The sequence below is a fragment of the Nothoprocta perdicaria genome, unplaced genomic scaffold (genome assembly GCF_003342845.1).
Source record: "Nothoprocta perdicaria isolate Ctin4 unplaced genomic scaffold, notPer1 scaffold_117, whole genome shotgun sequence".
Taxonomy (NCBI): Eukaryota; Metazoa; Chordata; class Aves; order Tinamiformes; family Tinamidae; genus Nothoprocta; species Nothoprocta perdicaria.
Genome location: NW_020454283.1, coordinates 750,758 through 765,833, shown reverse-complemented (window position 1 = coordinate 765,833; position 15,076 = coordinate 750,758). Strand labels below are relative to the sequence as shown.

Sequence of the window (15,076 nt, the reverse complement as noted above, 5' to 3'; positions counted from 1 at the left end):
GATGTCTGACCACATTAGTCTGAAATGAGATTTGGAAGACAATTCCTTCTGCATTTCAAATTTAGATTTAATTCTTTTACCCCTCTAYCTTTCTCAGGACGTATAAGAAACAAAGCAGAGGTAGATGAAGCTGCTGTGGATGCTATTCTGTCTTTGAATATTATCTCTGCAAAATACCTGAAGTCCTCACACAGTTCCAATAGGTAAGTAAATAAAATGAATATCCTTTCTTTTAGAAACMTAATTTTCCTTTGATATCCCGAGATACGGGCAAGATAGGTGGGAAGCTGGGCATGCTACTAATTATAAATTCTATACTTAGAGTGTTGTGGGCACAATGTATACAGATAGGAATGAGTGCTAATATGATTTCTTGTTAAAGGTGAAGTCCACTGATCTACATGAAAGTTTTTTTTGATAGTGCCTTTGATTTACTCTCCATTTGTAAGCCCTGTAAAAGGAGGAAGGAAAGGAACTACTTAAGGGTGTCTCAGAATTGAACACAAAACTTTTAAATTAACATCAAAACTTGTGACTAGAATACAGCATTAGAGTACAAGGATGATCTCTGGGTGGTATATTTATGGATGTGTATATTTATGGATGTGTACATACCTCTATTATTCCTGGAATAATCATGTGATAATCTAAGGAAAAATCAAGTTAAACTTCATAGTTTTAAGTGTTGCCAATGTATGTAAAGGAAATGCAGGAGAACTAATGTAGATGTAAGATAAATTTATCCCAGGCCTGATAAGGAGGCGCAYCGGGGCACCTCTGAGATGTATGGCTACATATATCCCCTCGTTACTGTTCATCACTATTAAGGTGTCAGTCGGACCCTAAGGATTTTTATTTCAGCGTCTGCAGCAAAGCAGCATTCTGTGTTGCCAGCAGAGCTTCTGACACGAGCCAAGTCATTTGAAGCTTTGTGGCTTAGCTTAGCTGGTAAATAGCAGGAATATCTCTGAAATTCTACCCTGATATTCCTGAAACAGGAAATTCAACCCTGAAATTGTGTAGGGGTAGAGGCGGGGAGAGGTGAGCCTATCTCTTCTGCAGTGGTTGAATCTTGGCAATTTCTAGGTGCTGAAATGACTTTGAACTTCCTTCTCCATTAGAATCTTGGACTTTGAATTACTGTTGTGATAATAAAGGTGGGGTCAGGTAGCAAGGCTGCTACCAACTGGATATCCTCCTGCCACCCAGTGTCTGTAAATGAGTACAGTGATAATATTTTTAGCTGTTAATCCTTGCCTTTCACTGAGAAATGGGTATTTTGCCTTCCACATATGTGAATTGATGGATCGATATAAATATTATATTCAGACTTCTGTTAGTTTTCATTCTGCTTGGGCTGGAGTTGTAGCTGAAAAGTATCTTCCATTCCCTAAAACTTTGAAGAAATTGCTATATGGCTTGGTAGTTTCCTACCAGGAGGGCTGCTTGGATGGAGGATAGCAGATAGTGAAGTGAGATTGTTCACCAGCTCTGGCCACAATGCAAAGATGTCATTTGGGCTGTGAGTGCGTAGCAGGGGAGTGGAGTGGGATTGAAGCCCAGTCAGGGATTTGTCTTATGTTTGCTCATTGTCTCCAGACCTGTTTTCTGATTGTTTTCTTGTTTTCAGCCTATTTGTTCCACTCCTCTCAGCTGTTGCTTTTGTGTTCTGCTTTTGGCTGCACTAACTAAAGCTCTTTCTATGTTTTTACAGGCTCTTTCTTGATAAGGATATGCCTAGGTATTTTCCATTTGCTTCCTTTGCACATAAAGATTCTTGCAAACAGAATGCTTTATGTCCCATTTGTATTGCTACCATTTCCTTTTCAACTTCTACAGAGTTTTGTTTGCGCACCCCTTAGCTCCTTTAGAAGTAGCACATCTCCTCCTCCTCGCTTGTGCATCAGGAATTTATTCAAGTACAGWTCAGTGGGGAGCATGTGAAGATAAGTTTTCCTTCACGTACGATGTATAACTTCCCTTATTCAGTCCTTTTTAAATGCCAAAAAGTCTTCAGAATATAGTCCTGATTTGTAGCACTCCATAGTTTCTTGTTTTGTTCTCTGTCAGAGAAGTAAACTTGGGATTTTTTTACAGTCTTAACTCCCGAGTGCTTCTGTGTTTGCTGTGCCAAGGCAARGACTGAGTGAATGATTAGGTTACTTGAAATTCYACCTCAGAATTACGCTGAACAAAARGCTGTGGCCACCACGTGACTGGCATTCAGCCTCGGCTTTGGGGTTGGATTCGTGTCTGAAATTCAGCAGTGTATTTGCTTAGACTTAGTCTACCAGTCGAGAGAGAAGTGAGATATTTAGCCGCTCAGAGTGGATTCCTCTTCCACCTTCCAGGTGTGTCCATAGGTCACAGCCAAAGCATGGTGGCTGCGCAGCGTGGGACGCCTTGCACCTCCCTTCTGGGTCCTGCCTGTTTGAATAAAGAAAAGRCTTAAATTTCCAGTGCTCTTGATTAACCACTTCCTGCTAACACTAAAATCCACTTAGAAATCAGTTCTAACAAACATTGATGCTGTTAACCAGTTCCTCCTGCTTTCCATGCTTTGCTTGTTCTGTGCTCCATTTTCCTCCTTGTTCTATTTGCTCTGTGAAAGAAGTCTCCTCATTTCTGGGTTTTGTCTCCCTCTGTAACTATTCCAGGTTCCAGGATGTTTAGGAAACCAATGTATATTTTTCTACCTAGGAAAATTTTCTACCTAGGAAAACTATGGTAGAGTCACTGTCTTGAAACTATGTTTAACTTTGTTTTGATGTATATCGAAAAATCGTCACTTGCAGTTTAGTTCTGCGCTGCAGAGCAGTTGCTTTTGCTGTGCCAGGCTCTTTTATGTCTCGTTTTGTTGTTGATTTCTTCTTCCTGCTCTATTTTGTCCTCTCTTTGGTTGAATTTCTTCAGTTCAGAAAATTGAAAAGTATACTGGACTGCAGAATAAGGGTATTGGACTTTCTTCTAAAGAAACCTACATTAAATTAGTCTCTTGTCATGAAAAAGAGTGTTCCCATTAGGGAGGAGAGAGTGTAATGACAACTCTAGACCTGGTGGTTTAGCTTTTTTTCATTTCTCTCTCACTTTTGACATTAATCAATGATCTTAATTGTTGGAATAGAATTGTGAGACTCTTCAAATTTCTTTCCACATGCCAAATTGAAGAACCTTAAAGTTTGTGTTAGATTGCCAGTTTTTATTTGAAGTAGTAAAATAGAAAACAATTATAATTACTTGCATATAAGACTTTTATCCCAATCTGTTAATCATCCTGATTTACTTTCAGAAGCTGCTCTTTTTGTATGGCATTGTAAAGAGATCCCTCTTTAAGAAAAGGGATCTTCTGTTTCATTTTTGGTCTTAAGAGCTTTGTTGGAGATGTGTGTAAGTGTATGTCACTCGGAGAAAGTGGTATAGAATGGGTGTTGCTCACAGAAGAGAAATCCTCCTATGCGCTTTGAGGCTCAACTCGGCTGAATTAATGTTAAGCAATAGAGAAGAGCTCTGTCTACTTAGAAATGCTGTCTTTTGGTGCTGACCTCGCTGTGGTTTTATGATAGTTTTTATTCTCTTCTGTATTCCCTCTTTTCTTTTAGATGTTTTTCCCAAAACAAGTATCTTTAATGCCAAACTAGCTGAGGTTGAAGTAAATAAACTTGGATGCATCTGTAGAATTTGGGGAGAGATGGGTCTGTGCTTCAAGTATTTGTTATCAAAATCCATGTGGTTAGTAACAGTCATATTCAGTGGTGTCAAGAAGTGATGCTTTGTGTCGGCTTCCGAGAGGGATGCAGAGGAGCGATTACTACTGAGCTCTTGTTTCACTTTCTTTACCAGGACTTTCTATCGGTTTGAAGCAGTTTGGGATAGCTCTTTGCATAACTCCCTTCTCCTTAACCGAGTGACACCATATGGAGAGAAGATATATATGACCCTTTCGGCTTATCTAGAGGTGAGACTTCTGTGTCATCTTTTGTGCTTGTGACTCAGGTGAAACTATTTGAGACAGCAGGCAGTATGTACCCTGGGTAAATACCTACTGGTCTAAATACCTTTGAATCCTGAACTCAGGGAATGTATGTTCTAGGTCTTCATTCATTTCCTGAGAGGAGGATATGAAAATGTATTCACAGTTAGCATCTTGGATTATTGTTATTATTGTTATTATTGTTATTATTGTTAGGTATTGCATGTTACATATTATTTATGTTATTGCATATTATTGTTAGGTATTACTGTCTTCAGAGAAATGTGTGGTGAGTCCAGTGTGTTTCCTTGCCTTCCTGTATCTCGTTTTCTCTGAGTTTGTACTTGAGTGAAGACTGAGGAAATAGCATGAATGCTACAAACATTGGCTTAGCTCTTGGCCTAGCAAGCAACTGTTGGCACTGTAGTCCTCTTGCACAATTATCTGGCCTGAAAATTTGCATCAGGAAATTTAGCAATGCTCTTCCAGAGAAACACAAAAAACGGAAAGCCAAACAATAGCAGCTTACCAAAGTTTCTCTCTCTGAAAGAGAGTAACTTTACAGTTTGGCACGGATATGTACCAGGCACTCATTCAGAACTGTGTTTTTCTCCTAGCTTGACCACTGCATTCAACCTGCTGTTATAACGAAGGATGTTTGTATGGTCTTTTACTCACGAGATGCCAAGATCTCACCGCCACGATCGCTACGCAATCTCTTTGGCAGTGGCTATTCCAAAACTCCAGATGCGTAAGTTTAGATGTGTTTTTCCATGTCTGATGTTTTATGTCAGCCTTTGCTTCTCCCTTTAGAGGCWAAGGAAAACATAACTATACTTGTTCCTTGAAAGTCTACCTAGTTACAGTTTTCCTGTCTGTTTTTGAACATACTTTCTTGCTTGCATTTATTTCAGTGAAATATTTGATGATTTATCAAGTGACAGCCCCTTTTTCAGCCTCCTGTCCTAAAAGATAAGGAGAGATCCATTTCCCAGTGTGAATATAGAGGATCCTGGTCCTAGCTTGGCATTTACTTTAGCAGCAGCAATCTAAGTCTAATGGGAAGAATGAAGCTTGGTATTGGAAAGCTTGGCAAGGAAATGCCATTTCTAGAGATCTTGCAGTCTGTTCTGTTTTTTTTAATGTCAAGATTTGAATGCACATATGTTTCTGGCTAACAGTTATATTTAAAATTTCTAATTTGGGAATCACAAACATAACAAATGTACTYTATTTCTGAAGATAAAAAGATAACATTTTTGTTGTTGTTCTGGTTTCTTGTGAACAGCAATCGAGTAACTGGAATCTATGAACTCAGTTTATGCAAAATGGCAGACACAGGAAGTCCAGGTAAGCAATGACTGGGTGAACATGCACTAAAGTGCAGGTGATTTAAGATCTGGCATGCTGTCATCTGCAGTATTGAAGAAAGTTTTGTGAGCAGAAAGAGATGAGTACTTCTCTATGAGAAGCACTATGTGTTCTATAGGAACAACGGAACATTTCTATTCCATGACAAATTATKCAGGCTTTGACTTTTGATCTCCACCTGTGCTAACCATTGGTGAACCAAGGATTGACTGGCAACAACTTTGCATTTTGACAAGAGTGTGTCTTGGGCATGGGCATAATACTTTGCTCATCATAATTAACGCAGTTGAGATTTGGCTGTGCCATGGTATTTCTCTCAGATTTCTGAGAATCACATTTTAGATTTTGTTCATATACCATGAGAACTTGATGGCTCAGAAGAAATGTAGTCACATACCACTTGTGCATTTCTTCCTCCGAGACCTAGCAGTTGACACTTTTGTTTTGATTTACACTAAACAGGAGTAGTTTTCATTATACGGAGGTAAATGAAAAGTGCTTGAAAGAAGCAAGAAAGCAGAACTAAATTAAACTTCTTTGGAATGTGCAAATCATTGTTATTAATGAAACAGTTACCCTATTTCCAGCTGAACAGCAGATACATAGGTTCTTTGCAGGTTGCTAATTGATATGGTTTTCTTGATGTCTTTTGTTATTCTTGACTGCTCAGGAATGCAAAGGAGGAGGAGGAAAGTCCTAGACACCTCTGTGGCATATGTGCGTGGAGAAGAGAACCTGGCAGGTTGGAGGCCCCGTGGTGACAGCCTCATTCTAGAACATCAGTGGGAACTGGAGAAATTGGAGCTCCTGCATGACGTAAGTAAAGAGATAAAGAAAAGAAAATAAAAGAAAAAATACAGCAGTACCTTTGAGAGTGTCATTAGTACAACCTCTCTGTGACCTTTTGAGCTGAACAGGTTTCCAAATGAAAGTTTGTTCTCAGAGTCAAGATTTAAATAAATTCTCTAACAGGCAAGACAAGTGTGTGGCTGACCACTGAACAGAGTCTTCAACTCAATCTTGCTATATCAGACAAATGGAGATTCATCTTCTATCGCCATTTTAAGCCCCATTTTTATTTCATAGTAACAAATGTTCACAAATCCTAAGATAACAAAGAATTTAGTGTCTGTGAAGAAGACCCTAGGTCAGACTGTGTTGATTTCTTTTCAGGTGGAAAAAACACGACATTTCCTTCTGCTTCGTGAAAAACTTGGTGACAGCATCCCCAAGTCCCTGAGTGACTCATTGTCTCCCAGTCTGAGCAGTGGAACCCTCAGCACCTCCACCAGCATTTCCTCCCAGATTTCCACCACCACGTTTGAGAGTGCTGTCACCCCTAGCGAAAGCAGYGGTTATGACTCGGCTGATATAGAGAGCCTGGTGGATCGGGAGAAAGAGCTGGCCACCAAGGTATGGCCTATGAGAGGAGTAGTTGGGCAAGTTTCACTTTTTATCTGCTCTGTCGCTGTAATTTGCTATCTTCTAAGTAACTAATGCAGGTGATTAGGTTTCTGCTGTTATGGTCGCACCTTATTCCCTTTCCTCAGATCTTCAAGTGCAACTTCTGAATTTTAYCAAGGGAATTACTTATTCCCCTTCTCTTTGTATTCCTGAGGTTATATGTCAGTGAGACTGAGGCAACTGGGGAACAGGATTTCTGTATCCAAAAGGAAGGAGAAGGTCAAGGTGGGATCACCTGGCAACCATCTTATGGGAAAGCAGGGAGTTGATGTGAAGGGAGGGGGCAAGCGTGTTGTAAAGATCAACTTCTMAGAAGTGAAAAATGAAAGGACAAAGCGATACAGTGAGGAAGTTAAATATTGGGAGAGGCCGCTAGGAAATGCTGCAGAATTTCCATCCTTGGAGATTTTCAAAATGCARTAAGGCAATGAGTTTGGCCTTGTTTTGGGCAGAAGGTGGAACTYGCTGACTCCAAAGGTCCCTTCCAGCATAGTTTTTTTCCCCTATGTCTATGTAAAACCTGCTTCTTTCAGTTTTAGTCATGAATTCTATAATGCTGGACTTTTCGGTGATGGTTCAAAGTTTTTTATTTTCTAGTGAGCTGCCAAGCATGTTTTAGCAAATGGCCTCTTATGTGTTCAGATTTCTCTGAAAATATAAATGTAAACTTGTGGGTTTTTGTGTTTTTTTTCTCAGTGTCTGCAACTTCTTACTCACACTTTCAATCGTGAATTTAACCAGGTGTACAACAGCATCAGTGATTGTAAGGTAAAGATTTTTTTCTTCCATGACCGCAGCAGCTGAGCATGTAACAGCTACCATGTGTCCGTCCTTACCTACTCTGTGTAATAAAAATATATTTGAATTGGGGCAATCTGATGTTGCTATTATGAGACAAAACACTGTGTCTTAATTTTCTTCAGGTTCCGTCTGTTGGAAAAACTTGTCTGTTCTGTTCAGGGTCCAGAAACTGGTGAAGGATTTGGAAACAGTGTGATCTCAGACCATAGCRTAGCATTTAGTTTATCAGCTGGCTGGAGGTGCTTTTTATTACCTGATTGTTCATTTTCCCTATGCAAAAGCTTAGGGGGGAAAAAAAATCAAAAGAATCTTTGAAGAATTGTGACTGTAGATACAGACACCATTCTGTAGAAAAACAGGTAAACTAATACATTCCACCTAGGCAGTCAGGGTGCAAATAATCAGAAGCGTAGACCATGAAGAAGCTGGGTCTATAAAGGTGTCATTTTATTTGCATTACATTGGACAGGTATTTATGCAAAAACTCAGCCCTAAAGAGGGAAATGACTGATAGAAATACTTGTCTACTATTTGAGCCTTAAGGATGCTTGTCTCTAGTGCCCTATTCTAACTAGTACTGAACACCAGCTACAAGAAATGCCTGTATAATATTTTGCATGTGTTTGTTCTTGTAGCTGTCTGATATTTCTCCAATTGGGCGAGACCCATCAGTGTCCAGTTTCAGCAGTGCTACCCTCACTCCTTCATCTACCTGTCCTTCTCTGGTGGATTCAAGATGCAATTCAATTGATCAGAAGTAAGTACAGCGTATGAATAAGAAAAATATTTCTTAGGGCTTCACAAAGCTGTGCTATGTTACCTGAATTTCTTTTCCTTCCTTTTCATTTCCTGTACTGTTTTCTCCAGTCACTCTGTGCATATATATGTATATACACACACACACATATATAATATATATGTACGTATATATACACACATGCCTTCTCCCAAATTTTGAGGTGACTTCTATGTAATATTCTGTGAGGAGAAAAGTGCATTTTGAAGTACGATAGTGCATCTTATGTCAAACCCTAGTATAGTAAGTCCCTGTGTTGTCACAATGTTTAGCGAGGCAAACAAGGAAGGGAGGAAGGAGGAAACCACATACTAGCAGTTAATATTTAGCTCCCTACTACAGAAGACTCTCAAATTTTACTTTACAAATGTTATRGAAATACTGTTTGACATTGTATAAAAGGCTCCTTAAATCATACAAAAGATCTGGATTAGAGGATGAAATTAGTAAGATGTCTAAGGTACAAGTGTGTTTTAAATTCCATTGTCACATTTGTTTGCTTTAGGCTTTTTTCTTCTCTCTCCACTTTTTTAAAGGACTCCAGAAGCAAATTCTCGTGCCTCCAGTCCCTGTCCTGAGTTGGAACAGTTTCAGCTCATTCCTGCAGTAGAAACTTCCTATATTGCCCGAGCTGGAAAGAATGAATTCCTAAACCTTGTTCCTGATATCGAGGARATCAGACCAGGGTAAATTTCCTGTTGTGATTGTGCTTTCCCATGTGCTGCCACAAGGGTTTTCGGTGATTTCTATTTTCCTTGTCCCATGTGGGGGAAAGTGACTGAACAAGCAGTAGCAGAATTACAAGGGTGTCAGTGATGCATCTGGCAGCAGGATTGATGAGTTGTGTTTATTTTTAAACTCTGAAGCACTCGTTCACTGCCTTCAATTTTTGTAGAAGAACTCCTTTATTATAATGTTATAAACAGAGCATATGAAGGCCATGTATAATGTTTTGCAGCTAATAGAGATACTCAGTAGTTGGCTTACTTAGAAGGGTTATTTTTTTCAGCTCTGTAGTCTCGAAGAAAGGATATCTGCACTTCAAAGAACCACTCTCCAGCTCCTGGGCTAAGCATTTTGTGGTAGTCCGCCGTCCTTATGTTTTTATCTACAACAGCGATAAAGATCCTGTGGAAAGAGGAGTCATAAACTTATCCACAGCTCAGGTGGAGTACAGTGAGGATCAGCAGGCGATGGTAAAGGTCAGTCTCMGAGCAAGTGTTTGTTTCTGTGTAGAACAGGAATAGCACTGCAGGTGGTAGTGCACTTGCACTGTCCTGTCTGTCATCTSTGGTCTAAGGACAACACATGGGTGTGTTAGATGTCCCCTTGCCTCAYGGCTTCTAATGATGCTGCCAGCAAGGCTCTGAATTTGGTCAGGGGTTAGCCTTAGCTTCTGTGCTTGTATATTTGGTTATTTTAAATTGTATCTGATATTTCAGACACCCAACACTTTTGGTGTGTGTACAAAGCACCGTGGGGTCCTGCTCCAGGCCATCAATGACAAAGACATGAATGACTGGTTATACGCCTTCAACCCACTTCTGGCTGGCACGATACGGTAAGAGGTTTCTTGAGCATACAGAAACTGCAGAGCCTAGAGACAGTTAGGAACGAGTGGGCAACTAGTCCCAGAATTAATTTCCTTCCCGAAGGATTTGAGAAGCGGGGTGAGCTAGGTGGGAAATTATCATGACCTGTACAGTAGTGCAGAACAGAAGATGGACTGACTGTGGGAAGGGAAGAAAAATAGTTTTCCAGAAATCAACAGATTTTCTTTTTCTTTCTTTCTTCTGCAGGTCAAAATTGGCTCGAAGACGCACGGGCCAGATGAAATACTGAGTCCATGTAATGTTCTCATCTGTTCTCCTTAATTCACCTTCTGATAGATAAAGTGTTACCTCTCATTTTCTCTTTGTGATTCTTGACAGTTTCTCTTGTATGTAATCCTGTGGCTTAATGTTCCCTACCTTCCCAACTCTTTCAGCACATTTTCTAGCTATTCTAACCCTACCTTTTTTCTTTTCACTTGTGCTGAGAAATCCTACTAGTAGCATGTGGCCAAAAAAAAAAAAAGAAAAAAAAAGAAAAAAAAAAGAAAAGGAAAAAAAAAGAAAAAAGAGATTGAGTTATTATGCACGACTCTAAAAAGAAAAAAATATTTTTTTCTTATAACAATTGTTTTTCCATTCTAACTGATCTTTCAGTGTCTGTTCCACTGTCTGTGTTGTCTGTCTGAAATGCTCTACGTTTTTCATTCAGTTTATGATTTGGCAGTAGTCACTGGTTCCCTCAGGGCAAACTTCTAACGCCAGGGGAAGATTATTCCTTCTGTAGACATTATCCAGCCAGGAACTGCAATAGCTCTCAGGCTTTCTGGATTCAGCCTCCTATTTAAACTCTGTTGAAAGCTGATATTGGATAAACCTATCTGGGCAGATTGGATTTGGGACTGGTGCAAGTTTGAGTTTCCGGGGTCCAGCAGACAAGGACATGACCTGAAAAAGGTGGGGGAACAAGGCAAGAGGGGCTGCCTGGAATGATCTGCTTTGAACTCCTGGTGTGGAGGGCAGATGAGGAGTGCTTGGATCTGCCTCTCCCTGAGCACATGAGCGCTCCTCTGCCTGAGAACTGAGCTGAGCAGACTGAGCTTGTGCTCAAGTGAGGGAAAATACACAGTCCCTAAAGCTTAAGACACTCAGCCTCGTATTTTATGTGGATAGGGTGTGTTGAGCTGAAAAAAGCCAGCATTGTTTTTCCCACAGTGTGTTCAGGAGGTCACCACAGGGGGGCAATAATTCCCTTTTCTGCTTTTARTTTTGCCTTCTGGGTTCCTGTAGCAACAGTTCTCACTTCCCTCTTCTGGAAGAGATTTAYGACTCTAATTGGCACATCATGGAASACTGCTCTGAGCGGTGTATTTGGCGTCTTTCTGAAAGGCCTGCTTTATGCACGCATCCTTTATCTGCAATATTCAGATGATATCCAGGCTGCCCATGGGCAAAGCATCCTCTCTCKAGAAAATAATTTCTAAACTTAGCATTTGCAGTATTCTCCAGGCATTTATAGAATAACTTTCATTTCTCCTTGGAATAATTGTTGAACATCTGCTGTCTCCCTGATGCAGTTTATCTTAGCTAAAACCCCTTACTTAACTTTTAACTTCAGAGATRGTTCTTCCTGGAGAACAGATCAGGCAGACTCCAGTCCTGGTCAGTGGGCTGCAGTAAGTGGCCTTTTGGAGATCAGCTGCTGTTGGTTCTTGGCCTACAATGCAAGTCCCCCTGAGACTTTGATCCTTGCCCCGAGAAAGGGAGGCAGAATGGCTTCCCTCCTGAGAAGTAAACTCGTCTCTCGTTTTCAGGGAGGTTGGGATTTTTTGGGTTGTTTTTAACCGTGTTTGACTGCTGTGCTAAACTTTCTTGATTTACCGTGGGCACCAATAGGGCTAGCTGTCATCCTGGGGAACATACAGGGTTTTCAGGGTGGAAGCAGAGGGGTTTGTGCCATTGCACAGTAGTCAGACTTAGCAAAATGCCATTTTATGACACCAGCTCAGGAAGGTTATTTTCATTCAGATCACTTGTCACCGAGTCATGCCATGTGTTGGATGTTCAGTTGCCAGAACTGTGTGTGGGACTGTCAGCAGTTGAGCATTTCTTTTAGCTTTATGGATTTTTTGCTTCTGCAGTAAAGKGCAGTGCATAATGGTACCTCCTAAAAGCATGGCTAGAAGAGGGGCAGGGAGATGGAGTCGGATACCTGCTAGGATGTATCGCTGTGTATTTCAAAACAGTATGCCAGCCAGCCCGTGTACTCATCGTGTCTCCTGTGATCCCTGCGCTCTAGAACTGGAACTCRGAGTCAGGGAGTGTTCTGGGGACCCGAGAGCTTAATATAGAAAACTCTTCTTCTCTGGCTGCATTCTGTTTAACTGAGTGACTCAATAGGATGATGACATTTCTTTGTAGTGGACGATAAGCACTTCAAGTGTGTTGTGCAAATAAGCCTCTTGGTGCTGAAAGAGAGCTCCCAAACCGGAGCTAAGCAGATGTCAAGATGTATTAAGAATGAACTAATTTTAAGCACTAAGTTGCTACCACCACTGCTGCTTGTAATGAAGGTGAAACCAGTCTGAGGAGAGGAAAGAAGAGGTAGCAACTCAGGTGGTGGCATTATGTGATGCACTGAGAATGTTTGTGTTTTGTTTTTCTATTTTTATTTTTTTTATTTTTTGTTTTTTTAGCTAGAACAAAGCTAGTCTGTTAAGTCTTTGCTTTGGATAAGCCAGAAGATGAACTAAGAGGATATAGGTAWTGCACAGAAACATGATTAAGGGACTCTTCCTTTGAAAGCGGGAAGAGACAGATGCTTACTTTATACAGAGCTTGAAACATMCAGCAGTGTTGCATAAATGCTACCCTTAGATATAAGGACTCCAGGCAGCTTCAGGAGGCTTGATATGTATATGTATACAGATTGTCCTAAGGGCAAAAATCTATTTTTAAGCATCCACATCTCTTTTAGCCTCATAATCTGTGTCAAAATCTATTCTTATCCCATGGAGTTCAAGTGGGCATTACTGTTTTCAGGCCTGATATAAAGTAGACAGTCTTTAAAGGCTTTTACTGAAGCTTGGTTTGAGACATCAATTCCCCTACTCCTTAAAAGTAGAATAATTGAAGAATAAAAGAATAATTGAGCTTTTCTTGGAGAGAGAGCGGGGGGGGGGGGGGAAGATTTCATATCATATAAGCTTTCTTCGATCTAGCCCAACAAGTTGCAAATTTCTGTTTTGAAGCAGACCAAGAAGGGCCGATGTGCCGAGCAGCCTTGAGGTTTCAAACCCCGCTCGCGTTACGGGGGCTCCTGGGGTCGGGCAGCTCTGGGGCCCCGCCGCTCGCTCGTGCTGCGGGGCGGCCACCCCGCACGCTCCTCCTGRCCTCCACAGGCTCGAGGGTCGGGAGCCTGAGCTGTGGCTTTGGGGCTTTGTGCTGTTCGTTGGAGAGAAGGAAAGAAAAAATTAAAAAAGGCCCTGTGAAAAACCATGTCATGTAGGTGTCGGAGCTTCCTGAATACTTTAAAACTAAACTAAGCCTCCTATACTGTATTTTAGAAATGCACTTTAAGTACTTTTTCTTTTTTTGGGTTGTTAGAAAACTCCTCTATTCTGGGACACAGAAGGGAAGGGAAGAATATTTCCAAACCACTGAGAAAGTTCTGTTTTGTTTTGTTCTGCCAGTGTCTACCAGTCTTTATGACTAAATAGCAAGGTATTTCAAAGCAAAGACTTTACTTTTTGCTGCTTGTTATCTAATTTACAGGGATTTAAGTTTATGTAATGTACTGTATATTTATACATCTGTAATTAATCGCACATATTAGAAAGAGGATTAGCTTGGAGTAAGACCCATTGGTACTTTGCAATCAACTAATACTGCCTATGCATATGCATCTTTCTGGTACTCTTACACAGCCTTAGTTTGTGTTAGTTTGTGTTGTGGTGGCGTTTTGTTGTTGAAGATGCAGTTGTTAACCTGCTGCTCAAAGGAAGGATACTAATGCTGCTCTGGGACGGTTTGCTGAATGTATTTTAAAATGGGTCTCTAACATGTGCGTTGCATCTCTCTTGTGGTTTAAAACCCAATACGTGGTCTGAACTGTACAGTATGTAGCAGGAATGTATGAATTTTGTGCTTCCTTGTTAAAAGCATCAGCCGTTCGAAGAACAGGATGGAGATATTTTGTTCAGAAGGCCATTTATGCGCTCTAAGTCTTTTGAAACCAAAACTAGTCCAACGCTAACCGGATGGTTGTGTCCAGTGTCAATTGGGACAGTTTTTAAATTGGCGCGAGTCGCCGCCTATTCAGAAAACCCAGGGCGTGTTGCCACACGAGCGGCCCGATCCTGAGCAGTACTGAACTACCTCTTGCTCACGCTGAGACCAGGGACTGGAGGCAGAGGGAGCCTTGGATGGTCGGCACTCCCCAGGATCAGCCCTTGAATTTCCCCTCCGCTTGTTCACCTTCATGTGCACTTGGTTAATGTTCTTCCCTTTGGACATTAGACACGCTGTTGCACTGAACTACATGCGTTGCTTTTTGATTGTGGTCCCCATTCCTCCATTCAGCATCTCTGTACACAAGGTATACAAGGTATACGCTGTATAAGTGGCCTTCCTAAACAAATCTCTCTGCAAACTGATTTCATCCCAGCGAAGGAGTGCATCAGCAACACTGTACATTAATTTCCGATTTTCATTTTCATATTTTATTTTGTAAATATATCTGATGTTTGGAGCTTGAGTATACAAATGTAAATATAGTTCATGTATTTGTACTAATTGGGATCCATTTGCTGTATAGCCTTAGGTGTGCGATGCAGACATTATCTAACCGTGTATGGTAACCTTGCACCACCGAACTGTTAGTGACCGAGGTGAAACAATAAAGGTACAACCAGTGCACTGGCTGTGCTCCCGTGTGCTCCTTGGGCAGGCCCTAAAGGCCGGGTTTTCACCCAATTCCGTGTCCTCAAGCTTGCCTCTCCTTCGTCTTTCACTAGCGACCGGGGTTGCTGCTGCCCCTTTAAGGGAGGGAGGGGCATCCATCGGCCCAGGGGCGGGGGGCGGGGCTCCGCGGGGGAGCCAATGGGCGGCGCGCGCCGCTCCGCC

The 15,076-nt window shown here is 41.2% G+C and overlaps 1 protein-coding gene across 15 annotated transcripts in view; it reads left to right on the top strand.

The window, feature by feature from the left end:
• KIF1B (kinesin family member 1B) overlaps nucleotides 1–10,425 on the top strand; it is a 79,525-nt gene extending 69,100 nt beyond the window's left edge. For all 15 annotated transcript variants that reach the window (XM_026053623.1, XM_026053621.1, XM_026053622.1 and 12 more), the window contains 12 exons: nucleotides 98–203; nucleotides 3,841–3,955; nucleotides 4,588–4,721; nucleotides 5,259–5,320; nucleotides 6,012–6,157; nucleotides 6,515–6,754; nucleotides 7,502–7,573; nucleotides 8,242–8,363; nucleotides 8,939–9,088; nucleotides 9,412–9,604; nucleotides 9,845–9,963; nucleotides 10,202–10,425. In XM_026053623.1, coding sequence (XP_025909408.1) covers nucleotides 98–203; nucleotides 3,841–3,955; nucleotides 4,588–4,721; nucleotides 5,259–5,320; nucleotides 6,012–6,157; nucleotides 6,515–6,754; nucleotides 7,502–7,573; nucleotides 8,242–8,363; nucleotides 8,939–9,088; nucleotides 9,412–9,604; nucleotides 9,845–9,963; nucleotides 10,202–10,244 — 1,502 coding nt within the window. In that variant the 3' untranslated portion in view covers nucleotides 10,245–10,425. The remainder of the gene's footprint in view (nucleotides 1–97; nucleotides 204–3,840; nucleotides 3,956–4,587; nucleotides 4,722–5,258; nucleotides 5,321–6,011; nucleotides 6,158–6,514; nucleotides 6,755–7,501; nucleotides 7,574–8,241; nucleotides 8,364–8,938; nucleotides 9,089–9,411; nucleotides 9,605–9,844; nucleotides 9,964–10,201) is intronic.
• Nucleotides 10,426–15,076: the final 4,651 nt, after the last annotated feature.